Here is a 27,992-nt window from a genome sequence, read left to right as displayed (position 1 = left end):
TTATATGAAACATTTAAAAAAATGCATATATAATTAAACAAAAAATTGAAATTGAAAAAGATAATAAATTAGAAATGTTTTTTCAAATATCTCGAGAATAGTTGCATTTAGAAGAAGATTTATGAAGAGCTTTTTCATTTTAAATCACATCAGGATTCATAATTAGTGGCTAAAAATTATTGTTAACATACAAAAATTCAAAGTTTCGAAAATTCATAAAAATTCGATGTTCCACAAAGTTCGTCAAAATAGTTTACCATCTTGTACACATTTGTTAAATTTTCTACGTGACTTCTATTTTATATGAAATAAATAACATATATGTATTTTAGATATTGCAATTTTTTTTTGTAAATAAAAAGTATTTCCTCCAACCCAAACTGAATACAAACTTTCGTTCGAATCTAAAAAAACATTTTTTTATTTTTTTAATGCAGAATTTTTAGTTCGATTTCATTTGGAATTGCACTATTGCACAACATACAGTGATACAAACTCGAAATCGTACGCCACCGTGCAAATCTCTTGTCCCTTCCAAAGATAAGATCAGACATTAGGTCGTATGAATAAAAAAAGTATTTACTTATTCTGCCCGTTTCCAAGTAAAGTAAACTTTCCTAGTATTTACTTGAATCCGTATGAATAAAAGTTTACTTTACTAATTTGATTTTCGAATTCGAACATAGTTTTTACTTTGTCAAACATCTATCAACTGATTGTTTAGGTTTCGTTTCAAAACGTTTTTTTTTGACGAAGCGTGAATTCGCGATGAAAAAGGAATAGTGTCGACGTCTGGTGGCGACTTTCAATTAGGGACCATAGTTTGGGTCTCTATCTCGTTTGTGTAATACCTATCATATTAGAAGACACGAAGCCAGTTTTCAAATTTGAATGAAAATGTTCACATCATGTTATTTAATCACTTAAAACACTTTTTTCCGACTTTTATTTAACCCCCTTTGTCTATACATTTCCAACATCATTATTGAAACTTTTCATTATAATATAAAGTTGTCTTCAAAAACAATATTCGTACAAGATTTTTTCACCACCTGCAAATAAAAGTGTTTTACATTTAAACAGAATGCCAAATTGGTACGGAAAGGTTATTTTTCATTCATAATTTAAATTTTAAAAACGTGTTCATTCCGCCTGAAAATCAATCTATTTTTTTACGCTCCCCTAAACTAGTAAACGAAGCTCAATGCCATCAATGCGGATCGTTAACTTGTTTAACTTCAAGCGCAAGATAGCAGCATTAAACATAAATCGGATATGACATCAAAACGGAATGATAGTGTTTTCAGATCCAAAGTATGCTCATGAGCATACTTGATGAATACTGTTTTATTCATACGAAATCAGCTAAACATCCATTTTCGAAAAGTAAATACTTTGTTGTTTCTTTTATTCATACCAAACGTAGTAAAAACTTAATCTCTCTGCTCGACTGCTCGAATGAAGTAAAGTAAAGATGAATTTTGTTTTTACTCATACGGCCTATTAGGGGGTCTTTTACGGACCAAATTTCTGTCAGCCGCTCATTGGCTGATTTCGATAAATTTTATAAACAAAGTCGATTTTTTCAGTGTTGCCAATGAAAATAAATAGCGTTGGATTTGTATTGAGTTTGTATATAGTGAATTTAATGAATATCACTATACAGGGAAACTTCGATATAACGTACCCTCGTTATAATGTACCCTCGATATAACGTATATTTTACCTCGATATAACGTACACATTACCAAAGTGTAAAGGAAAATTTTTTTTCAATATTTTTTTTCTGATAGAACAATGAATTATCTGTATTGTGATGCTAAAACAAGTTTTGTACCTTGAACCAATCCCGAAATACAGTTGGTTTTGTGATTCCGGATTCTAAATGAATCATGCTTTAATCAACAGTACGAAGGGAAACATCATGAGAAAGGCTGGCTTCGTCTTCTGATAGAAGTTATTCATCAACTGTACTAAAACAGCAACACAATAATGTATTATAGACTACGTTTGTGAGTACTTCATTGTGCTTCGATATAGCGTACAATTCGATACAACGTACAATTTTGAAAGTGAAATGTACGTTATATCGAAGATTACTTATATTTAGTTTCAAGGAAATGTGAAGGAATTATATACAAGTTTATGTATGTGTTTTTTCACAATGGAATAAAGTGAACGGCAAAACACTCATTTGTCAATTTAGCTTCGTTAGGTCCCTAACGCGATTTCATATTTCGGAATATAGGGCCCTATTATAGAAATCGAGGCGATAAGAATTTTGCTCGTTAGCCCTATTTCACTATTATAGATACCGAGCAATTCGTTAGCATCGAGCGAGTGATAGCTATCGGTGCAGCCTTCAGAGTTTTTGGAGTTGTTTGGTTTCCTTGTCGCATACCTTCAGAGAATTTTTTTGTTTTGGTTTGCGTCCCTGATATTTTCCTTTGAGAAACATTTCGGAAACGCCTAAATATATGCAATCGCGACACATGAAATTCGAGCTCGGTACGAGATTATCTCGATTTACAAAATACGAGATTTATTTTGATTACGAGAAATGTTTTAAAACGAGTTTGAAATATTTCACGAAGCACTATAGAAAGGATGCCAAATCTTTTTTTGAGACATCTGCTATGAAAATTATAAATATCTATATTTCCAAAAGTGTTAGTATGATGAGGTTTTGGAGAAAACTGGTATTCCCTCAACGAATGAAGCTTAACAGGCGTAATGCATGCATGGATGTGTAATAAAAACATCATGGAACAATTTGCCTTACAAAAAATATAATTATTAGAAAATGAATTTTTTCATGTATTTTCACAACTGCAATCTATGGAATTCCGTAAGGAGTCACACATGAATTCCACTTTTTTTTAGCAAAACAATTTTTTTGCATGTAATTCTCTTTTAGCGTCGATTTCTTGTTGTAGCGGTGTCAATAGCTTCATTGTATTGGGCCACCACCTGTGGCCCTAAATTCTCGTTTGTTGTGTGCTAGAGTTTTCTTTACCTTCCACCTCAAGTCAATCCAAATCTGTAATTTAAAAAAAAAATCATTATTGTTTTGCAAGACATTTCAGCTTTAGCATATGGTATAGAAAGTTTGGTATAGTATAACAATAAAAAAGAAAATTGCTGACAAAAATAACACGTACTGATGTACGCTAGCAGGAAGATGCAATTTTTAGGTAGGAAATTCGGTTGATAGTAATTTAAAGAATATGATAAAATTTACTTATGAAATTATATGTATCGTAGAAAAAACACTTACTTTCTGCCATTCTGAACCAAGACGCTCAGTGTATTAAGCTCCTCACTGAATTCCTCCCACTTTTCCTTAACCCTTTCACGTACAACATCGGGTCTCACTCGATGTGATGAGATTGTGCCAAAACGTACAACATCGAGTCTCTCTCGTGGTGCGCTTGGTGCGTCACAAGAGTAGTGAAATCAATCGGTGCGTGACCCATTGAAGCGTTTGCATTTGGTCCGGTCTTTTGAAAATTAAATCGTATGGGAAGTTGTTAACACATTAAGGACCGCACGTTTTGGGGCAAACTTGAACGCTTCATTTGTTCGGATTCCACGAATGAGATCGTTTCCTCCGATGTGGATGAGACGAAGGCGAGCCATCGGTAGGCCTTGTTTGGTTCTTGGCAAACCAAGGATTTAACCTTCAAGTGTAGAAAACACGGGTTATTTCGTGAGCCATTCGTAACGGATGGAGCGTGAAACACGAGAAATCTCGTGAGCGGTCCACAATGTGTTAACCGGGATTTTATTTGAATTGTTTCCACAAATAGCTCGTGCAATGTTTACATTCGCTTTCATTGGTTCAACGACAAATCAGTCGTGGTGATGATTTGTCGGTCCACTCATTTTCAGCCACTAAATATGCGCTGGAAGTAAGTACTGCATTGTAAATTATAACATGATTGATATAATCCTGGATTGAACACTCCGTGATGTAGCTTTGATGACCGTCCACACCGATTCGATAGCAACAGTGCGTTCTAGACTCAAACCGATGGATGAAATTGCGATAATCGGGGATTTCAATTTACCTGGAATCAAATGGAGACCTTCGAGATCAGGATTTCTGTACCCGGATGCCAATCACTCTACACTTTCGACATGCACAGTCTCCCTATTGGATTCGTACAGCATCAGCCTGCTTCAACAGATCAACCATGTCGAGAACAACAACGGAAGAATTCTGGACCTCTGCTTCGTTAGCAGTGCTGACTCAGCTCCAGTTATTTCAGCAGCGGCTGCTCCGCTAGTTACAACCGTTTCTTACCACCCCGCTCTGCACCTTGTTTTGGAAAACCGTGCTTCAAATCAATTCCGCAAAACCGCAACTGCAGTGTACTATGACTTCAAAGAAGCTGACTATAACGCCATTTCTAACGTCCTGTCTACTATCGACTGGGAAGATGTTTTAGATTGTGACGATGTAGACAATGCAGTTCAAATGTTCTCCATTATCGTGAACTATGCTATTGACAGGCATGTACCGAAGCGAACTACTTTAGAGCATTCGCATACTCCATGGCAGACTAGGGAACTAAGTCAAATGAAAACAGCAAAGAGAGCGGCATTACGTCGATTTGCCAAGTACCGAACCGTGCCACTTAGGAATTATTATGTGCGACTAAACAATGTATACAAGCGAACTACTCAATCGTGTTATCGTAGTTACATAACTAACATGCAGCTGAAACTGAAATCAAATCCTAAGTCCTTTTGGAAGTTCGTAAACGAGCAAAGGAATGAGTCCGGTCTACCTTCTACAATGGAGTACAATGGGCGCTGGAGTTCTGACACACAAACGATATGTGACCTATTTGCTGATAAATTTGGAAGTGTGTTTTCGGATGAGTCGATAACACCCGCGCAAATTGAATCTGCTGCTGGAAACGTACCTTTTCTCGGCCAGTCTTGCTCCCATATCGAGGTTGACGAGCCAATGGTACAGTCTGCTATGAACAAACTCAAGGCGTCTTGCTCAGTTGGTCCTGATGGAATTCCGTCTATTATATTGAAGAAATGCGCAGCTAATCTGATGATTCCTCTTTGTCGCATTTTCCGCTTATCGTTGATTAGTGGAACATTTCCAACTTCCTGGAAGTCGGCGTTTTTGATTCCTGTACATAAAAAGACGGGTGGGTAATGTCGGGGACATAACCGGAGTGACGTAGGACTATACAAAGGGGACAGCTTTTGTTAAATATATATTTTAAATATATTGTTTTATTTTCTTCTCCTACGTGAATACCTACCTACCTGAAAAATGGATTAGTTTACTGTTTACTCTTTATGAATATGTTGATGGTTCTGAAAAGAACCTTTGGTGTTGTGTTTTTGTTATCACTCGATATTCCCATCTTGTTCGGTTAAACCTTCCTGTTTAGCTATTGCGTTTGCCACTCGCCACAGCTTTCACAGTTGGAAAATTTCTTCCCATCCAGCTTGTGACATGTTGTTCAGTAAATTACATTTAATGCGACGTGCCGGAGAAACACTTTGCTACTCACTGAAACTAATTGTTGCCTTGATGAGCGCCGAACCGAAGCTGCTCTGTTCTTGATGCGGGTTTTCTGATTGTCGTGAGCAACTTTGCAAGCCAACTCGAGCACTCCGACGGCCGAAACTCTATAATCGCTGTTAGGTATAATGGTGCTCCGGCACATATCCGTTCGTTCTAGTTACCCTTGCGGAGCAATCAGTGAATGCGACCAACAGGGAACTGGAGACCTGCACGGTTCGAGTGAGACTTTGCCTTTCCCTTAACTTGTCCTCCTTTGTTACGTCCACGATGCCGATGCCGATACCACACGGGTTTACGGTTTGAAAGAAAATAAGATATTTTTTTGGGGTCCGAGTGTTTTATACTCTAGCGGTACACACTCACAGGATAGAGACAAATCGGCAGACTCAGCCAGAGGGGCGAGTCCAACGAGACGAACGAATGAGCGTTAAAAGGGAGCGATGGCAAAAAAATACATTCATTCCTTAGAGGCGAATGAACTGAAAAGTTTAAACCCTCTTAAAGCCAAAAAGAAGAAGAAGAAAATACATTCATTACGATTTGTTCGCTCGTTGGATTCACATGCAGGCTAAAAAGGGTCCTTTTCAGGATCACAAAATTATCTTCAATCTAAAGAGTTTATTGTTATGTTATCACTCGATATCCCCATCTTGTTCGGCTAAACCTTTCTGTTTAGCGATTGCATTTGCCACTCGCCACAGCTTTCACAGTTGGAAAATTTCCAACAATTTTTTTTTTTCAATGGCACGTCGCATTACCACCACTCAGTATCGGATTGGAGGTAATTTTAACCTGTAATTGAACATTTGCGATGGCAGTGGTACAGTGTCGACTTTCAATGTGGGGTCATAATTTGGACGACGAACTCTATGTTTACAAAAATGTCCAACTTAATATGTCGCATTACAGGTCCGTCCAATTAGCTAAATGTCGAGATAAGTGTAAATTTCTGTACTTTCAATCTAGAAGCAATTTAAGAATTGGTGAAAATCAATAAGCTCAGAACAACTGCCAAATTCACATACTCATCATATCCTGGCAAACAAATTATGAAAAAATCAATTTGTGTTTTATTATTATTTTGGATATTGTTTTAGAAAGCATTGAACTGTATTTCGTAAACTCTTTTTTGGAAGGTTTAATGGCCCTGAAAAGCGCCTTGTTTTATGGAATGGTTCCAATTTAGAAAACTTAGTACTCGTGGTTTTGAAAAAAACCATTTCAAACGTCCTCGATGCCGCCTTGTTCTGGATTTGCCACCAAAGCAGTTTGTATAAAGAACAAACTTTTTTCTTCTGCTACCTGATGCTGTTTTGCGATTGCGTTTGCCACTCGCCACTCGCCACTCGCCACTCGCTGCAACTGCCTGTTGTTGTCTTGATGTGTTCTGTTCCGAATGCAGGTTTTCTTATCGTCGCGAGCAGCTTTGTCAGCTAACTCGATCACTCCGGCGGCCGAAACTATATAACGCCGGCTAGGTGAACTGGTACACAGGTACTAACGCGCTCGGCCTAGCTACCTTTGCTGAGCAATTGGCGGATACACCTACGGGGACTGCACACCTGCACGGTTCGAGTGGGACTTTGCCTTTCCCTTAACTTGTCCTCCTTTGTTACGTCCACGATGCCGATGCCGTACAACCACACGGGTTTACGGTTTGAAAGAAAATAAGATATTTTTTTGGGGTCCGCGTGTTTTATACTCTAGCGGTACACACTCACAGGATAGAGACAAATCGGCAGACTCAGCCAGAGGGGCGAGTCCAACGAGACGAACGAATGAGCGTTAAAAGGGAGCGATGGCAAAAAAAAGACGGGTGGGTAATGTCTGGGACATAACCGGAGTGACGTAGGACTGTACAAAGGGGACAGCTTTTGTTAAATATATATTTTAAATATATTGTTTTATTTTCTTCTCCTACGTGAATACCTACCTATCTACCTGAAAAATGGATTAGTTTACTGTTTACTCTTTATGAACATGTTGATGGTTCTGAAAAGGACCTTTGGTGTTGTGTTTTTGTTATCACTCGATATCCCCATCTTGTTCGGTTAAACCTTCCTGTTTAGCTATTGCGTTTGCCACTCGCCACAGCTTTCACAGTAGGAAAATTTCTTCCCATCCAGCTTGTGACATGTTGTTCAGTAAATTACATTTAATGCGACGTGCCGGAGAAACACTCAGTGTCGCATTGGAGGCGATTTTAACCTGTAATTGAACATTTCCGATGACAGTGGTACAGTGTCGACTTTCAATGTGGGGTCATAATTTGGACCCCGAACTCTATGTTTACAAAAATGTCGCATTACAGATCCATCCAATTAGCTAAAAGTCGAGCTAAATATAAATTACTGTACTTTCAATCTAGAAGCAATTTAAGAATTGGTGAAAATTGAATAATCGGGGAAGTCCCCAACCATCAATAAGCTCAGCACAACTGCCGAATTCTCATACTCATCATATCCTGGCAAACAAATTATGAAAAAATCAATTTGTGTTTTATTATTATTTTGGATATTGTTTTAGAAAGCATTAAACTGTATTTCGTTAACTCTTTTTTGAAAGGTTTAATGGCCCTGAAAAGCGCCTTGTTTTATGGAATGGTTCCAATTTAGAAAACTTAGTACTCGTGGTTTTGAAAAAAACCATTTCGAACGCCCTCGATGCCGCCTTGTTCTGGATTTGCCACCAAAGCAGATTGTATAAAGAACAAACTTTTTTCTCATGCTACCCGCTGTCGTTTTGCGATTTTGCCACGTTTGCCACTCGCCACTCGCCACTCGCTGCAACTGCCTGTTGTTGTCTTGATGTTCACCGAACCGAATGTGGTCTGTTCTGAATGTGGGTTTTCTTATCGTCGCGAGCAGCTTTTCCACTTCGGTGGCCGAAACTATATAACGCCGGCTAGGTGGACTGATGCACTGGTACTAACGCGCTCGGCCTAGCTACCCTTGCGGGGAACTCCAGACTAACACGGTTCGAGCGGGATTTTGCCTTTCCCTTCACTTTTCCTCCTTTGCCATAACCAACCATGGCTGCTTGTGTCGGTTGATTGATGTGATGTGATGCGAAACGATGTGGTGTACGGTTTGGATGAGAATGATCGTTACGGCAGCGGAGGGGGGATATTTAAGCTGACTGGCTGGTTCGAGAATTACGCATGTGTGAGACTGCGACCAATGTTTCGTTCATATTTTTTCTTTTTCCTTTCCAATCGTGCTTCGTTGTATTTCGCTGCTGCGCTGGTTGACCGTTTTGGTCGGTACGATTTGAGGAGCACAAAATGGACCAATCAAAAATGGGCACATAGTGCATTTGGACAATGCTTGATATTTCACAATTATTTAATTATTTATCTCAAGAAAACTGAAATGTTATTCATTATGATAGATGCGTAGATATATTTCCTATCAATTGATGCAAAAACCTTTGCGATCTATTGAGAAATGCTCGAGTTATAAGCGTTCCAAATCTTGCATTTTTTCCTACTTGTTCAGTGCCTAGATTTTCATTTCACCCCCTATATCTTCCGGTTAGACGTAGTCCTACGTCAAAAAGGGTGCCAAGACTCAAATCGATAACTACCGAGGAATTTCCGCACTAAGCTCGGTCGCCAAACTGCTTGAGCTTGTTGTCTTGGAACCGATCTTTAGTTTCTGCCAGCATTACATTGTAGAAGACCAACATGGATTTATGCCTAAGAGATCTACTGTAACCAATCTGTTGATTTTCACGGCTTATATAACGGAAGGTTTCAATAGCGCCAAACAAACAGATGCGATATATTTCGACCTGACAGCAGCGTTTGACAGCATTAATCACGAAATTGCGGTTTCTAAAATGGAGAATTTGGGGTTTGGCGGCAGAATAATCAGTTGGCTGCGGTCATACCTAATCGGTCGCCAGCTAGCAGTAAAAATTGGGGATCATTTCTCGCGCAAATTCGACGCGCCATCTGGGATTCCTCAAGGCAGCCACCTGGGGCCGTTGATTTTCCTCTTGTACTTCAATGACGTCAATTTTAAGCTGAACCTTCCGCGCTTGTCACTCGCCGACGATGTGAAAATTTATTTTATAATCAACTCGACTGCCGATGCCTGCCTACTTCAGCAACAGCTGGATAGTTTTGCCGAATGGTGTATTGCTAATTGCACGAAGGTGAACCCAAGTAAATGTGCTATTATCACCTATTCAAGAAAAAAGGAACCGATCTTGTTCGATTATAAACTCTTGGATACTTCCATCGAGAGAACCAACTGTATCAAAGATCTAGGGGTACTTCTAGACAGCAAACTATCGTTCCAGCAGCACATTTCATATATTGTGGGCAATGCTTCCAGAAGTCTGGGCTTTTTGTTTCGAATCGGTAAAGATTTCAATGACATATATTGCTTGAAGTCTTTGTACTGCTCGCTGGTACGTTCGACTCTTGAGTACGGCTGTCAAGTTTGGAGTCCTTATTACCAAAATGGTGTCGACAGAATTGAAGCTGTACAGCGCAGGTTTGTGCGCTTTTCTCTTCGACGCTTGCCGTGGAGGGATCCTTTTCGGCTACCCAGCTATGATAGTAGATGCCTTCTAATCAATTTAGACACCTTAGCTGTTCGCCGCAATGTCGCCCGTGCTATGCTAGGGTCTGATGTCCTGACGTCGAAAACAGAGTGTCCGGCGTTGCTCCATATGCATATGTTTAAGCGTTTCTGAAATGTTTCCCAAAGGAAAATATCAGGGACGCAAGCCAAAACAAAATAATTCTCTGAAGATATGCAACAAGTGAACCAAACAACTCCAAAAGTTCTGACACTTGCATCGATAGCTATCACTCGCTCAGGGAGCCGATCTGGCGTGGAGGTAACATCCATACTTCTCACGCTCAAGATCATGAGTTCAATTCTCACTCCCGACATTCTTCCAAAATGGAAGGTAAAAGTGACGAACCAGCCAGAAGCGTTGAAAGTCACTATAATACATATCACTCGCTCGGTGCTATCGAATTGCTCGATTTCTATAATAGTAAAATAGAGCTAACTCTTATCGCCTCGATTTCTATAATAGGGCCTAATTACTCGCGTGAAACTACTTGTTCAAATCCAAAACTTTTTGTTTATATTTGTCTCATGTGAACTGGCTGTCAAACTCAGCTTCGATGTCCCGGAATTGCAGACATGTGCAAAAAGAAGCAAAAAGAACACAAATATGTTTTCACGTTATGGTGCTGGTGGTTAAGCCAACTATGCAATCATGAGCAATGGCATGATCTATGTTACGTTCTTTATGGTTACACCGTCGCTATCATTTTTACGTCCCCAGAATCATGTTAGCTTGCGTTAAAAATACCGCTGCTGAAATAATCTGGAGAAATAAAAAAACGCTTATCAGACAGGTTTATTTATATTGTCGTATATTTCCAGTACATTCTATGCGCTTTAATTCCATCACATTTGAACCTTTCGTGGTGCTTCAAGCACCCAACTGCTCGTACAGCAATGGAACGTAATCATCCCACTCGGCTTGATAAAAATTGCCGGCAATCGGATTTCCAAGTTTGTACTTATCGGCAAACTTCTTGATGGAGAATCCTCCACGGTTATCTCCGCTGCGATTTGTCAAACGCGGCTCATCGAAGCTCAGCTTGCCGTTCTGCTTGTACACCAGAAACACGTAACGATGCAGACCGGTTCCCTTCGGTGGTCCCGAACCGACATACTCGGACAGAGTTTCTCCTTTGGCCACATCGGCACCCGGAATGTTTCCCACCAACCAATGGTGCCACTCGCGGAACGTTGGCTCCTTACGACTTGGAGCATCAGGATCGGTCATGCACAGAGTGTAGAAAGTCGATCCGTCGGCATCCCAGTCTACCTTTGGGATGTCTTTCACCTGTGTTGGGGTCAACTCGTTACCCTCGTTGACGACAACACCACTCGGGTAGCTAACTTTTGCAACCACTGAAGGGGCCACAGGAATCACATCAGGAACGACTTGATGCTTTTCCATGCTCTTAGCTATGGCGGAACTGAACAATCGAACAGAACTTGCAAAAATGCTACGAGTGAGGGTGGGACACGACTGTAGCAGACTAATTGACATTGTTGAACTGAATGTGAAAACTGTATCGGCCGGTTGCTATTGGCGAATTCGTTTTTAAAACTGAGTTAGTGCCACACTGATTCTGTAATAAAAAAAACATTTTCAGTTCCACGAATGCGGCGGTTTGTTGGTGTGCGTTATATAGTCTGATTTGTTTATATTTGCGACGACAAATGTACGGTGTCGACGTCTGGTGGCGATATTAGTGCTTGGGAGGTAAATTATTCTCTATCAGATCAGAAGGGCCAAGTGCAGTGTAAAAATATAAAAGTTTTTCGTTCAATGTTTCTGCGATATCGATTAAAAAACCTCTTATTTCATCACATAGAATAAACATTCGATACGTTAAAGTAAATTTCCATTCATAATTTTGATTTTGAAAGCATGTTTATTCCGCCTGAATATCCATCATTATTTTTGCCTCCCCATGAAAGCACACGAAGCTTAATGCCGTCTACGCGAATTAACTCTTCAAAATCAGAATCCGAATTGGATTACGATTCCAATAATACAAATGCAAAAGCAGCAGGGCTTTCCATTTTCGTAGTCTTCATGTTTAGAATTTCCAAAACAATACTCGGAACTTGACAGTTCAGTATAGTTGTATTGGTGAACCCGAGTGCCAACCCGTGAAACATCAAGGGGTTAGACACAGCAGTGGAACTCCATACAATTCACTGACTAAAAAGTGTCCACATTTTCATCGCTTGTTTACGTGAAGAATATAATTTTTTCAGGCACACTTGATTTGAGAGTGTATGGATTTCTAGCTGTCTTGACGCAAGGTCTTTAATGAAAATTGAGAAGATGGGAAGGTTTATATAAACATGTTTATAATTACATAAGTTTATTCAAATATTAATATTGCTCTTATTTAACTATTCAGTGCAATTTTATCAAAATTTGAAAGAGAAATTAAAAAAGGAATGTTTTTTTTTCAATATTTTTATGAGATTAATCTATTAAAAATCCATGATTACCTTTGCTTTATTATTTACCCCCCATTATTTGTAATTTTTCCTGCTTTTCGTTCTTTGACCTATCATTTTGAGAGGTTTGAAATTGCGACAAGATAGAAATTTGGTGTGAAAGAGCGAATTGTAGAAAATTAAGTCGCAAATTCTCTAAACTTTATAATTAAAGTTTTTATGTAGTATTCAATTTTTGAGTTTGTTTGAATGACAGATTGAAGTTGATTCATAGAAGAATAAGATTTCATTTGATATTACGATTTTTGAAATCGACTCAATGGTTGTAAAATTATGACGTTTTGGAAGAAATCGTACTTATTTAATCAGCAAAAGGCCCACGTGGCATGTGCTGTACACAAAAATCGTCTCCATTCACATGAATTTTATTTATCACAGTTTTATAGTAGTTTTATAGCGCTTTTTTAGTTGGAGTGCCTTTAATTGGCAGTTCGCCAGTTGGAGCACGCGTCAATCAAGAAGCAATCATCCGTCATAATTGTATGTCAGTTTTACTCAGTTTTTCAATGCCATTTTTATTGAAGAGTCTTTGAACGTTAAAATCAAAAAATTAAGGCACAGTATAAAAGTATTTAGTTTTGCAGTTTGTTTGAAAAATGTATTCGTTTGAAAATATTTATTAATATATATACATATATAAAGTGGATTATATCACATCCACTATTCAAGGAAGTTAAAGATATTTTCTAAAAGACATGAAAAACAACAAGAAAAACGCGAACTTTGAAATTTGTGAACTATTGCAGTATTACTGCAGTATTATTGCAGCCATTCCATGCCAACCCGATATAGTGGTTTTCAGATTTTCGTGAAAGATTTTCGTGAAAATTGGTAGCTTGTTTTCTTTATGGTAAAATATTGAACCTGTATTATTTTTTTGTTGGGTCCCAGCAAACATTAAGTCGTATGAATAGCTATAATTGGAGGCGATATACATACAACCAAGACACATTTGTATGATATATGATGCATATAACTAGCAAATACACGCAAAAGTGGAGGCTATATACGTATATGCCATATTGTGTACGCATATAAAGCCGTATATAACGATATGCGATGCTTTTTGGACTGATATGCGATTTGATCCGACAATATTACCACTCAATCCATCGATGACATGGAAAATCGTGTTTTTGCATTTTATTCGAGTTTAGATATACATGATCGATATTTTGATTGATATTTTATGCGATTGTGATTTGATACGAATTTATGTAACTTATCATATGCAAAGTTATACGATTTAATGTTTGCTGGGGTGATTCGATTTTTTTCACTTTTTCCCAAAAATGACTTTTATCAAAAACTCATAACTTTTGAACCACTAAGCCGATTCAGATTATCGATACATCAAATTGAAGTTAATGAGCTAGTCTTTTTTGGAAAAAATGTCAAACTTGCAAGAAATTTGAATTTTTTTCTTGTAATTCTTGATTGTATCCGTTTTTATAGTTTACATGGTTTCGGGACCAACGGCGCTATATTTTTCTATATTTTTTCTTGAAAACTGAGGATTTTTAACTCAAAATTAGTTATAATTTTTTTAAATTAACCGATAGTTCGGAATATTAATTTCTTCCCCTTTTTCCTATTCTCAAAAATTCATAACATTTGAACTGCTAGAGCGATTCAGATGATAGATATATCAAATTAAAGCCTAGAATTTTTTGGAAAAATATTGCACTTGCGAAAAAAATTAATTTTGTTTTCGTGCTTAATAATTGTATCTGTTTTTTTATAAATAAAAAAAAAATTTTTTGCAAGTGTGAAATTATTGACTTGCATTAACTATGTCGATTATCTGAATCGGTTCAGTAGATCAAAAGTTATGAATTTTTGAAAAACGTAATTTTTGGAAAAAAGGAGAAACATAATTTTTTCAACCATAGGTTAAATTTGAAAAATCATAATTTAAAAACATTACACATTTTTGGATATGTTATCTAAAAAATCCTCAGCTTTCGAGGAAAATATAAAAAAATGTAGCGCCCTTGAATGAAAACTATAAAGAACAATTACGAACAATAATTGACATGGAATATATATAGTATATAGTTTGGTGTTAATTTCCCCGGCAGCTAAAAAGCTGTTTACTAAAAACTAATTGATGTTAACGTTTCATTACCTTGTAAATTCTAGATACAATACCAACAGAGGGTATTTTAAAAAATGGCTTTTTACGGGGTGTGTTCGAAACTGAAAAAAAAGAAATTTATTCAGAAATCATATTTTTAAGTTGTTTTTTAAACGTACATACATTATTTAGTCGTATAATTATTGTATCATTCAATTTATTCCGATGAGAATGCTTTAAAATATTTCAACTGATGCTCTTACCACATTTAAATTTTTTTTTCAATGTTCAGTTTCTATGGCGAAGCTTCATTCGTAAATTACACATTTGTCATCATTGGTGGAATACGACCATAAATGTTGTTATGAATAGAACAGCAAGTTATGATTACAATACATATGGGTTTATTTTGATAATGCATTATACATAAGCCGATAAAAATGCATTATAATATTTGTCCACAGCGTTTCAGCGTGTATATGTATATTTTATTCAATTTTCAGTTCATAATTTGTATCCCATTCGCCGTGTTTATCATGATGATGCTAACATTATATACGAACCTCCCACCTTATATATGATGTCTCCCACCCTCTTAGAGACATCTTAACAATATGTTCAATTTTTAGAGCGTAAACCATCTGTCAATTTTTTCACTGTTTACATTTTCTTGCCACAAATCGTTGCCACTTTTTTCTCTCAAGTTCCACTTCTCTTCTCTGGGGTTAGACACTAAGTGGTGCGGACTCAATCCACTTCATTTTCAAGCAAATTCATGCATGTTTTCAAGCGATTTCTTGCAATAAATTCTCAGACCACCAGGGATGCCACATTTACAAATATGTTTGTAAATTTACAGACATCTGTAAAACACTTTTCATTTTTGTTGTAGACTTTTTGGATACAAAAATATTTCACAGGTTTTTGAAAAATAAGAGGCTTTATTCATCACATCAAAGATATTCGACTCACCATATGACATTTTTCCATAGTTTTAATACAGAAAAGTTATTATATTTAGTTTATATCAATACACATGACGTTAGACCAGCGATACTCAACCTGCGGCCCGGCAGTCTTTCTGGTTGGCCAATCTGGTGTGTATAAAGTTTGAAACTCGTACTTTTGCCATGACATCATTGCAGACGAAAGAGAGAATACGGTTATTCACAATTAATGAAAAATTGCATTCTCTGCAGGAAAGGAAAAATCTTGAATGAAAATTGTCTCTGATAATTATTTTCTGTTCTAGATAAGATTGTTTTGCTGAAATGCAAGGAGATTTATTGAAGAATAGTTAAGTTAGGGTCAGGACTATGTCTTCTAAGTATTTAAACAACATCGAATAAAAATTTTCATTCTATTTTCAACAACTTACATTCGCTTTCGGGTCTGCTTATGACGAAATATGGGTTACTGTTCGATATTGTTACCACAGACATGGTTCATGGCCGTGTGGTGATCTAAAACTTGTATAGCCTTGCATGGCGGATGGAAAATATTCACTGCATTTTCTTATAAATTTCATCAACGACAAGACCGCAAGCCTTGGTGGATGTCCAATATATCAACGAAGAAATACTGATTTTTATAAAAATTAACAACGCGTATATATGTGTATGTATGTATGTGTAGATTGTTGAAACATTTAAACACACTTACAACACATAAGTTATTAAGTGGCCCGAAAAATCAATTTTTTCCACTTATTCCCAAAAATGACAAATGAAAATTAATAACTTTTGAATCACTGATTTAGAAGATCGACATATAAAATTGAACTAATGACCTAGCCTTTTAGTGAAAAATATTTAACTTGCGAAAAAAATGATTATGTTTTAGTAATTATTGATTGTAATCGTATTTTTATTTTTTTATGACTTTGGACTAGAGGGCGCCATATTTTTTTATATTTTTTCTTGAAAGCTGAGAATTTTTTACATAACATATATCGATATCAGAGATGCTATTTTTTCGTTTTTTAGATATGATTTTTCAAAGTTAACCGGTGGTTCGAAAAATCATTTTTCCCCCTTTGTCCAAAAATAACATTCTGCAAAAAATCATAACATTTTAACTACTGAACCGATTTAGATGATCGATATATTAAATGGAAGCCAATAAGCAAAATTTGAAAAAATATCACACTTGCGGGAAGTTTGGATTCTAGAAGCGGGAATATTGATCGAAGACTTAAAACATGTTAAATTTACAAAGTTATAACTTAAAAATGAGAATTATAGCATCTCTGATATCGAGATATGCTAGGTAAATAATCCTCAGCTTTCCATGAAAAATATAAAAAATTATAGCACTCCTATCTTTAACCGAGGAAACTATGAAAAACTAACTGAATCAATAATTACAAAAATGAAAAATTCAATTTTTTCGCAAAAGTAAAATTTTTCCATAGAAAAATAACTCGTAAGCTTCAATTTGATATGTCGATGATAGGAATCGGTCCAATAGTTCAAAAGTTATGACTTTTTGTAGTGGGAAAAATGAGGAAAAATTGTTTTCGAACCATCGATTAGTTCTGAAAAATCATATTTCAAAAACGAAAAAAAAGCATCTTTGATATCGAGATATTTTATGTAAAAATTCTCAGCTTTCAATTAGAAATATAGAAAAAAAAGCGCCCCCTAGTCCAAAGCCATGAATACATTGAAAAACGACTACAATCAATAATTGCGAAAATAGGATCCATATTACCTGCAATTTCAATATTTCTCAATTAGAGCTCATTGGCTTGAATTTGATATGTCGATCATCTAAATCGGTTAAGTGGTTCGAAAGTTATAAATTTTTGAAAAAAGTCATTTTTGAAAAAAGTGGAAAAAAATAATTTTTTGGATCACCCTAAAATGGAAATGGGCACCCTAATGAAAAAATAAAAAAATACGAGTTTAATGTTTTGCGATAAAGAACAAAATTACCACTTTTGACGAAGATCTGAGAATCACTATATTGGTTTGGCATGGAATGGCTGTATATATATACAAAATACAATCTTACGTGCATCGCGATGTACAAAGTATTAATGAATATGTGAAAATTAACGTTAAAAAACATTTCTATAGATCTGTACACTTTTACAGACTTTTCCACATTTTTAACAGACATTCACATGTTTTTACAGACTTTTTTCAAAAATCATCTGGCATCTCTTCCTTCCACTTTTTATCGAATATTTTCAAATCGCAGGAGTAAACATTTACGTGACTCTGACTTCGTTTGTTTTTATTTCGTTCGGAAAAAACGTTATGTCAAAGGGAGGGGAGATTAAAAATGCGTTGCTCAGTGAAAGGTTGAGATGCTCTTTCAGAGATGCAATGGTTAATTAAACAATTGACGGAAAAATGTAGCTCGTTCATTTTATAATTCTAATTATTTTTGCCCTTGACAACAATACCTCTTTTATAGTGTTGATTATCATAAGAAAAATAACACTCCTGATCGTTGGATCTCTTTTGACATTTCAATTGGATCTTTTTTGACAGCCGTTTTGATTCAGTCCGCACTACCTAGGTTAGACATCAATTGAATATAGGCTACCCAAAATCAAAATCAATATGGCGTCATTTGTTTACTAACATATCATTTACGAGGATTGAAATCATTGAAATCACGGAGAAAGTATGCTTTATTTTTAACTGCATGAGCAATTTTCATATTTCGGTTTCACATGGAGGTGTTCAAATTTAACATGGAATTTAAAGTTAGCCACTATTCGACTATATAACCGGACCGAGTTGTAAACAATAGTAATTGATAGAACCAAAATGTCAGTAAACCGCAGCATTATTTGGTACACTGGCAATATGAGGGATCTGACGTTTTAGTCATACCCCTGGAAACATCTCAGTGCGAAACTAACAGCGTTAGGGCCGAACCAAGGCGCTTATATCAATTTATAGAGGCGCCTTGGGCCGAACCTAGTGCGACACTAGGTTGAAACTGAGTGAATAAAAAGTCACAGGAGGGTTGTGTGCGAGACACGACCGCATAGTTGACGTAGGATTCCGTTAGGCTATCTGTTGATTTCAGATATGTTTGAAGGATTACATCGTTAAACTCTTTGATAATGATTTGGTATTAATGTCTCTGTTAGGGAACACATTGTTATAGGAAAAAAAGTTTTCCCAACTAGTGATTCCCGATAATCGTTCCATTAATCGAATACTTCCTACAGAAATCGATTATTAATCGAATTAATCGATTATTTGGGGCGATTAATCGTATCGAATATCAAACTGCTGAAAAGTATTCGATTAGCTGATGAACGATTAATTTCATAAATCGGAGATCACTACCCCCTACTTTCATGTATTTTCAATGTCGATTTCCCCCAGGTAGCTTGGTTTTGATGTCTCTGTTAGGGACCCGCCTCATTTGTCGTCAATCGATCAATCAGAAGTGGGTATTTCCGTTAGGATAGGGGCTGAGATTTTTCAATTGTTCGATAGTTAGTTTCATGACATATATTATTTTCTTCAAAACAAAAAATTGTTATGGAGTGCCGATATCTATTGACGCAAAAATTTCATCAATCCATCAAGAAATGACTGAGCAATGAGCGTTTGAAATTGGACATTTTTCACGATGTGCTCGAATTTCGATTTTCAATTTGTACCCCAATATGTTCCCGAAAGACGTAATCCTACGTCAAAAAACGTTTTGACAGCAGTTAGTGTGGCACTGGGGTTGAAACTGAATAAAAACGAATTCGCTATAAATAAAAATCTAACCTGTAAGCAAAACAAATTGGGAAGAAAACGGATTGGTTTTCTCGCAGACATAGATTACTAATCCAAGTAACTCAAGCCATTTTCTAATACGTGTTTATTCCACACAGTCAATTGCGTAATTTGGAATTTGTTGAATGACTCTACATTCATCAGAAATTTATTTATCTAAGTGCATAAAATAAACCGTTCGCCTCAAACATTTCACTGATAGCGAAAACAGACAGCTACAAGTATTGAAAAGATATTTGGAATTTATTTCCTGTATGCTGATGAATACTGTTTGATTTCCGCAACAATGCATTAGATTCGCAACCCTTGCATCGAGCGAGTCAACGTATTTATATCCCAGATGACCAGTTGACCATCCAAGCCGGATGTGCTGATGCGTTGAGCATTTCCTTTGCTTCCAGAATACAAACAAACACATGTTATTGCATTTTGGTGAATCGATTCCAAGTTTGTGTCGGAGTTTTCAGTGCGTGAGTTTCGATCCAGTGATTGGAAAATACGCATAGCCGATATACCGCCCTGTTCCTTCTTCGTTGACTTATCCAGTTTGGCCGCTAGAATCAATGTATTGTTGTCTATAGTATAGATGAGTGGCACACAGCTGTGACCCGCCACCAGAATCGATTGTGGAGAAATCCATTCGCAGCAGAGAAATGGAAGATACTCCGTCCTGAGTTTAATAGCAATGTTTCCATTGTTCGCTTCACCAATGTTAATTGCACTGTCATGGCCAACCCAGCAAATCCGATTACCGTCAGCAGAAAAGCTAACACTGTGGACCCAGCCTCCGCCGCTGGTTGAGTTTTTAAATTCCGCCAACATTTGACCGAGAGGCTTCTTCGGTCCCCAAGCAGTGGGTTCCGGATGCTGCTCAATATCCTTGATGAAGGCAGAAAACACACGGACCTTATAATCGGTGGAACCAGCTACCAACAGCATGTTATTCGGATGCCAATCCAATGAAGTCACCGTCGAACGGATGGGTTTCTTAATATGCTTCGAAACCCACCAGTCATTTTCCGATTCGAAGTAGCAAACCGAAATCAGCCGAGCACCGGAACCGACCGCAAATTTATTCTCGAACGGCGACCAGCGGACACAAGTGGCAGCCCGGTTAATTCTCAAAAGTACCAACGTTGGCTTCCACTTGCCATCGTCACCCTGAGACCAAACATATGCGTTCCGGTCCACCGCACATGTTACAATCCGGTTGGTGTTGGGGGCCCAATCGATGCCCATAACACGTAGGTCATGCTGATTCAGCACGTCCAACAACTTCCACTCGGATCCGTCACGCTTGTAGATATGAACCTCATTATTGTTAGGCGATATAGCAATTTCTGAAAAACATGTAATTCCAATTTTCTAATTAAACCGGTGTAGAATATTGGAATAACTCACGGGATCGATCCTTGTTCCACGCGTGACAAGTGATGGGATTTAGATTACACCCGAAAGTGTGACGCTCGGTCATTGTATCAAAATTCGCCCAAACGGTGACTAATCAATCGTTTCCAGTACCAGACGGTCACACCCCACGCAAAGTCTAGTATAGATAAAAGGAAATGCATCGATATATTTATCTCGCAGCACTAAATATAAGGTGGAATAACACTCATACCTATTTTGAAATGCAATTTATAAAAAAAAAATTCGCGGACTCTGGGCCGTCTACACGAATTTTTCACCTAATCTGAAATAATCAACCAACTGCACTGCAGCGTAGAAATTCGTATTGAATGAAAATGACGTTTCTTTGTGGCCGTCCACCAGTTTGACAGTTTAACTTTCTCACACTAGAGGGGAAAGCCACATGATCATAAATAGTGCAAAATTCGAGATGAAGATGGCAGGTGCGTGGTTAGAGGTGCTCAACAACTGTTCTCAACAACAGATCAAATTTGATCAACGTGTACTGATCAAATATATGCGACACAAATCACAAATAAAAAGGCAAATATTCAATTATTGGATGTCTAAAATGTATTTTCGATCTGTTCTTCTTCAGTCGATTTTTTTCTATGTTTGATGTTTGACAATGTTTGCCACTGTTGAAAATTTAAGAATGGCAAACAAAATAGTGTTTGTACAAATATTAAACCAAACTTTATCTGTCAAAAAGAATAAAATATTTGACCTCTGTGCAAAAGTGTACGGTCACCTTAAGACAAGACATAACAATTGACGAATTTACGCAAAGCTGAATCAGCTCATGCGACATCTACATTAGAGCTCAGAACCACAAAAGTGATGGTGTTTGTTTATTTTACACACTGAAAAGCAAGACGCGGTGATGGTTATTCATTTTATTTCAATTTAGATTAATGTCAGCCATTAAATGTCGTCAGTATATGGTAAGAAAGTAGGGGCTTTGTATTTTTACCATGGTTTCAACACGCTATTTGACCAAAGTCATAGATAATCTTCGAAAATTTTAAGTTTGATAATGCATACCGGTTATTGATACTATGGATAATTGCGATGAAATCGATATCATATCAAATTGGCTGATATCATTGGTTTTGTAGGGGCCGATACAAGAAGGATTTGCAGTATTTTTAGCGCAAAACACCCTATTCATCGTTTACTTAGTTGAAAAAAATTTAAGTTACAATACTTATAACAAGCCATTCCTCGTCATACACATAGCACATTGTAAAATGATGATTTTCTAACCTTTTCAGCGTGGAAAGAATACATGAAACCGGGAAATTTGAAGATAAATTTTGATTTTTCTAGAAAATTTGAATGAATTTCATATCAAAAAAACAAAACATCCTCATTTTACTTGCTGCGCCATCTGGTTGTAAATCCAACGTAAATTCGCCAATTGAGTACTCGACTTGAGTCACATGATGAATTTACACAAAGCTGAATCAGCTTATGTGACATCTACATTAGAGCTCAGAACCACAAAAGTGAGGGTGTTTGTTTATTTTAGCACTGATTCGGTCGTGATTATTTTCATTAATTTATAATTAAAATCATTTTAGCCATTAAATGTCATCAGTAAATGGTAAGAAAGTTATATTTTTGTCTATTTACAATGGTCTCAACACGCGATTGGACCAGAGTCATAGATAATCTTCGAAATGTTTATGTTTTATAGTGAATATAGGTTATGAGTACTAACTTCTGGACATTTTTCAGAAGCTCAAACTGTGAATAATGCAATGAATAATGAATGTAATCGATATCATATCAAGTTGGTTCATACCATTGATTATGCAGGGGCTTCCTTTCGACGGATACGAGAAGGATTTGCAATATTTGAAGCGCAACAAATGCCACCCATCATTTACCTAGTGAAAAATGTAAATTATAATACTTGAATCGAATCATTCGTCATATGTTATGAATGAAACAATGTAAAATGATGATTTTCTAACCTTTTTCAGCGTAAAAAGAAAACTTGAATCGGGGAAATTTGCAGAAATTTTCTGATTTTTCAAAACAAATCAAACCGATTCCATACCAAAAAAACAAAACATCATCATTTTACTCGCTGCGCCTTCTGGTTGCAATTCTAGCGTAAATTCGTCAATTGACGAAAGCTGAAAGCTGAATCAACTCATGCGACACCTACATTAGAGCTCAGAACTACAAAAGTGATGATGTTTGTTTATTCTGCGCATTTACAAGCGCGATTCGGTCGTGATTATTTTCATTAATTTGTATTTAAAATCATTTTAGTCATTAAATGTCATCAGTAAATGGTAAGAAAATTATAGTTTTGTTTATTTACATTGGTCTCAACACCCGATTGGTTCAAAGCCATAGATAATCTTCAAAATGTATAAAAGAAGTATCCATTGAAGCATCACTGGGACTGTGCTCATCGGTCATTTCGTTCTCTCTCCCTCTATTTCATTCGTATATCTGGTGTTACTAGAAGATGCATCATTCCAATTCATTTTGAATCGTGTCATACGGGACTTGGACGCAAGAAAACTGCGTTTTATTTTATGAAATAATGTTTTTACCGGAGTGCTCTCTCGTAATTCACAAATCGGAATATACATTGTTTATAAAGTTCAGACTCCCCCGAATCCATACATACACATGAATGTATGAAGAACGTCTTGCTTCGAATATCTTCACCTGAAAACAATAAAAACAATATATTAAATTGTATATCAAATTAGTAAAATCCTTACATTCCATTCGTGCTTCTGTAAACTAGGCCAATCTTGAAAACATTGTTGGTTATTACAACTGACAAATGCTGATACTTAACGAACGCAGAAATCAAAAAGTCAACAGAAATTGAACGAAAAAGTTGCCAACAAAAATCGCGCGCGACTCGACATGCTAGGTTGAATCGGAAAAGTTGGTCCGACAACTTTTTTGACATATTCGTTAAGTTGCTTTCCAACTTAGGTTGCCTAGTGTGTAGATGGCCTTAGAATTATTTCAATCATTTAATATCGTCACTATGTGATAAGAAAATCAGAGTTTTGTATATTTACGATGGTTTCGACACGCGATTTGACCAAAGTCATAGATAATCTTCGGAAATTTTAAGTTTTATTATGCATTCAGGTTATAAATACTATGGATAATGGCGACATTGAGTCACATTGAGTTGGCTGATATCATTGATTATGTAGGATGCGATACGAGGAGGATTTGTAGTATTTTCAGCGCAACACATGCTAAAGGAAGGAAGACAGTAAAATAAAAACTATTAAACAACTTTTGGCATTTTCTTTTTATTCATATTCCGAGCCCAAGCCCGTATGCTCGCACCTTCCTCTTTACCCCGTCCATAAGGTTCTGTACAACGTCAGGTTGTAGTTTTTTTTTAACAGAAATCCATTTTCTCTTGAAGTCCGCCTCCGATTTGACAACTTCTGGGTTCTTCCGGAGGGCCTGCTTCATAATCGCCCAATATTTCTCTATTGGGCGAAGCTCCGGCGCGTTGGGCGGGTTCATTTCCTTTGGCACGAAGGTGACCCCGTTGGCTTCGTACCACTCCAACACGTCCTTTGAATAGTGGCACGAAGCGAGATCCGGCCAGAAGATGGTCGGGCCCTCGTGCTGCTTCAATAGTGGTAGTAAGCGCTTCTGTGAGCACTCCTTAAGGTAAACCTGCCCGTTTACCGTGCCGGTCATCACGAAGGGGGCGCTCCGCTTTCCGCAAGAGCAGATCGCTTGCCACTCCATGTACTTTTTGGCAAACTTGGATAGTTTCTGCTTGCGAATCTCCTCCGGAACGCTGAATTTGTCCTCTGCGGAGAAGAACAACAGGCCCGGCAGCTGACGAAAGTCCGCTTTGACGTAGGTTTCGTCGTCCATTACCAGGCAATGCGGCTTCGTCAGCATTTCGGTGTACAGCTTCCGGGCTCGCGTCTTCCCCACCATGTTTTGCCTTTCGTCGCGTTTTCTGAACCTTGTATGTACGCAGGCCCTCCCGCTGCTTGGTCCGCTGGACGAATGAACTTGACAAATTCAGCTTATTGGCGACATCCCGGACCGAACTTCTCGGATCACGTCTAAACTGCTTAACTACGCGCTTATGATCTTTTTCACTGACGGAGCATCCATTTTTGCCGTTCTTCACCTTCCGGTCGATGGTTAGGTTCTCGAAGTATCGTTTTAGTACTCTGCTGACCGTGGATTGGACGATTCCCAGCAACTTACCGATGTCCCGATGTGACAATTCCGGATTCTCGAAATGAGTGCACAGGATTAATTCACGACGCTCTTTTTCGTTCGACTACATTTTTCCAAATTTACGAAAAATTGACAGTGAAGCATGGCCTACGTGATCTATACACTCTTATCTGATTATAAGCGAAAGCTGAAGATATAATTCCTAAAAATTAAATTTCTACAGTGTTTTTTCCGTGATGCAATTTGATGTGACACACCCTTTACTCTGACTCCGCTCTACGTATGTTGAGGGGCGAATTCTCTGCAAATGGCTTGAGCAGCCACGAGCCCGGTAGCCATTTTGATGTCGCTTTTCCCTGCTTATCCTGTACTACTTTTGTTTCTTCCGCAACACTACGCGATGTACGACTTGACTATTTGTCTGTTAATATTTGATTATTTAAATTATTTTTTTAAATGTTTGTTTATTTCCTCTATACATTCACTTGTATTTGCTTGCTTTAAACATTGGACCACAAAAATAAATTTTATTTATACATTGGTCTTGGGCATTACCCGACTCAACTGTTCCTTGAGTTACACTCGACGTTGAATTTTGTTTTATCTTATTTATTTATTTTTAGTACAAGTTGGCCTTGGGCTTTTCCCGACTCAACTGTAACCGAAACTCAATGTATAACTCTTCTGTACAAGTTGGCCTTGGGCTTAACCCGACTCAACTGTTTTGGCCTAGAGCTATACTCAACTCAAAAAATTCAGTACAGGTTGGCCTTGGGCTTGACCCGACTCAACTTTTTTTGACTATGATTCCTACTCATTGTGATACTTTTTATCTATAAGTTGGCCTTGGGCTGAACCCGACTCAACTCTTTTGGCCTAGAGCTATACTCGACTCAAAACATTTAGTACAAGTTGGCCTTGGGCTTAACCCGGCTCAACTGTTTCGACTTAAGGTAAATCATTTTCCTAGCAACACTTCTCACCACATAAATAATAGAAACAAATACACGATACTACAACTATAAATCTTAAAAAAACAGTTACAAGATTTCATAAGAAACCTGACTCAAATCATCATGAAAACCGTGAGTACATTGAACATTGCTCCGTTTTTTATATATATATATATATATATATATATATATATATATATATATATATATATATATATATATATATATATATATATCGAATTCCATTTATCCATATAAAATTCATATATAGAACGCAAACAATTACGACATCATATTTTGTTTACCAATACTAATACACATCGCCTACCACTCCACCTCGATATATATCTCGTTGGTTCCATCTGTTCATCCGTCTAAGCCAGAAACAAAAACATTATTTATATTTCTCATTCTACCACTCACCAGTCGGAGAATTTGATTGAATTCATTCTCTTATCCAGCGAATCCTGTATGGCAGGATCGCCAATGTGATATTCCGGCATACAAGACACACAACACTATTAAATGCTCAAAAACCAATATATATTTCTATCTCAATGTAGTATTCAACACACTCTAACTGTCATTCCAACTACACACAAAATCTAGGATACCACACTTTCCACGCTGAAAAGGTTAGAAAATCATCATTTTACAATGTGCTATGTATATTACGAGGAATGGCTTGTTATAAGTATTGTAACTTTAATTTTTTTCAACTAAGTAAACGATGAATAGGGTGTTTTTTTCCTTCTCATATCGGCCCCTACATAATCAATGATATCAACCAATTTGATATGATATCGGTTTCATCGCAATTATCCATGGTATCAATAACCGGTATGCATTATCAAACTTAAAATTTTCGAAGATTCTCTATGACTTTGGTCAAATCGCGTGTTGAAACCATCATAAATATACAAAACTCAAACTTTCTTACCATATACTGACGACATTCAATGGCTGAAATTAATCCAAAATTGAAATAAAATGAATAATCGCCACCGAAACTTGCTTTTCAGTGCGTAAAATAAACATACACCCTCACTTTTGTGGTTCTGAGCTCTAATGTAGATGTCGCATGAGCTGATTCAGCTTTGCGTAAATTTGTCAATGAAAGGGGCCAATTGGCGATCTAACGCAAAACGGAAACGATCGGTGAGACATCTGGATTTTGTTTTTGAACTAAGAAAATGATGCTAATGTAACCTAAAACTCAAAAACAAATCAAGTATATTTTACTTCCGGGCTTTCCAAGGTAGTTCTCACATGCAGGAATCGTACATTTTTCTACTTGTGTTTGACTGTGCTCTCGAATTTCCTTCTTCAATTTAACCATTGTCAACATTTTTATAGTATTCACTACTGAAAGAGGTAAATAAATAACATGATATATATAAAATTGCGCAGAATTAAATTTATTACAAACTCATTGCAATCAAATAATCTTTTATGATTATAACATTGTAATTTATGGAAAGAACTATAAACCTTCCATAAGCTCACATGGCAAAATTTAAAACCATCATCACTTTCACCACAGCGCCTCATAGGTGTAGATTTGTGCGTTAGATCGCCAATACGAGAAGGATTTGCAGTATTTTTAGCGCAAAACACCCTATTCATCGTTTACTTATTTGGAAAAAATTAAAGTTACAATACTTATAACAAGCCATTCCTCGTAATATACATAGCACTTGTAAAATGATGATTTTCTAACCTTTTCAGCGTGGACAAAATACGCGAAACCGGGAAATTTGAAGATAAATTCTGATTTTTCTTTCATACCAAAAAAAAAAACAAAACATCCTCATTTTACTCGCTGCGCCATCTGGTTGTAAATCCAACGTAAATTCGTCAATTGACGAATTCACGCAAAGCTGAATCAGCTTATTTTACGCACTGAAAAGCAAGATTCGGTGGTGATTATTTTATTTCAATTTAGGTTCATTT

General features: G+C 37.0%; 3 protein-coding genes across 3 annotated transcripts; 1 reads left to right on the top strand and 2 right to left on the bottom strand.

Moving 5' to 3' along the window:
- The first annotated feature begins 3,982 nt into the window (after window positions 1–3,982).
- Window positions 3,983–5,179, top strand: LOC129773425 (uncharacterized). Its single transcript, XM_055777032.1, has one exon. It carries the CDS (start codon window positions 3,983–3,985, stop codon window positions 5,177–5,179), a length of 1,197 nt encoding a protein of 398 aa, XP_055633007.1.
- A 5,750-nt stretch (window positions 5,180–10,929) lies between these two features.
- LOC129776992 (protein D2-like) lies at window positions 10,930–11,718 on the bottom strand. Its single transcript, XM_055783002.1, has one exon. The coding sequence runs from the start codon at window positions 11,645–11,647 to the stop codon at window positions 11,018–11,020; it is 630 nt and encodes a 209-aa protein (XP_055638977.1). The 5' UTR covers window positions 11,648–11,718; the 3' UTR covers window positions 10,930–11,017.
- A 7,810-nt stretch (window positions 11,719–19,528) lies between these two features.
- Window positions 19,529–21,229, bottom strand: LOC129776138 (actin-related protein 2/3 complex subunit 1A-B). Its single transcript, XM_055781575.1, has 3 exons — window positions 21,092–21,229; window positions 20,872–21,016; window positions 19,529–20,810 (listed from the first exon to the last, which is right to left on the bottom strand). Exons 2-3 carry the CDS (start codon window positions 20,942–20,944, stop codon window positions 19,762–19,764), a joined length of 1,122 nt encoding a protein of 373 aa, XP_055637550.1. The 5' UTR covers window positions 20,945–21,016; window positions 21,092–21,229; the 3' UTR covers window positions 19,529–19,761.
- Between the last annotated feature and the right edge of the window lie 6,763 nt (window positions 21,230–27,992).

This window comes from Toxorhynchites rutilus, chromosome 3, assembly GCF_029784135.1.
Source record: "Toxorhynchites rutilus septentrionalis strain SRP chromosome 3, ASM2978413v1, whole genome shotgun sequence".
NCBI classification, from domain to species: Eukaryota; Metazoa; Arthropoda; class Insecta; order Diptera; family Culicidae; genus Toxorhynchites; species Toxorhynchites rutilus.
The sequence above is the reverse complement of the archived record's forward strand: the minus strand, read 5'-3'. Positions and strand labels throughout refer to the sequence as shown.

Bases quoted from the DNA above. Each gene is read 5' to 3' on its own strand.
- LOC129776992 (XM_055783002.1), bottom strand. From the start codon at position 11,647: ATGTCAATTAGTCTGCTACAGTCGTGTCCCACCCTCACTCGTAGCATT.
- LOC129773425 (XM_055777032.1), top strand. From the start codon at position 3,983: ATGACCGTCCACACCGATTCGATAGCAACAGTGCGTTCTAGACTCAAA.
- LOC129776138 (XM_055781575.1), bottom strand. From the start codon at position 20,944: ATGACCGAGCGTCACACTTTCGGGTGTAATCTAAATCCCATCACTTGT. The intron at 20,811-20,871 runs GTGAGTTATTCC...CATGTTTTTCAG, and splicing joins GTGGAACAAGGATCGATCCC to AAATTGCTATATCGCCTAAC.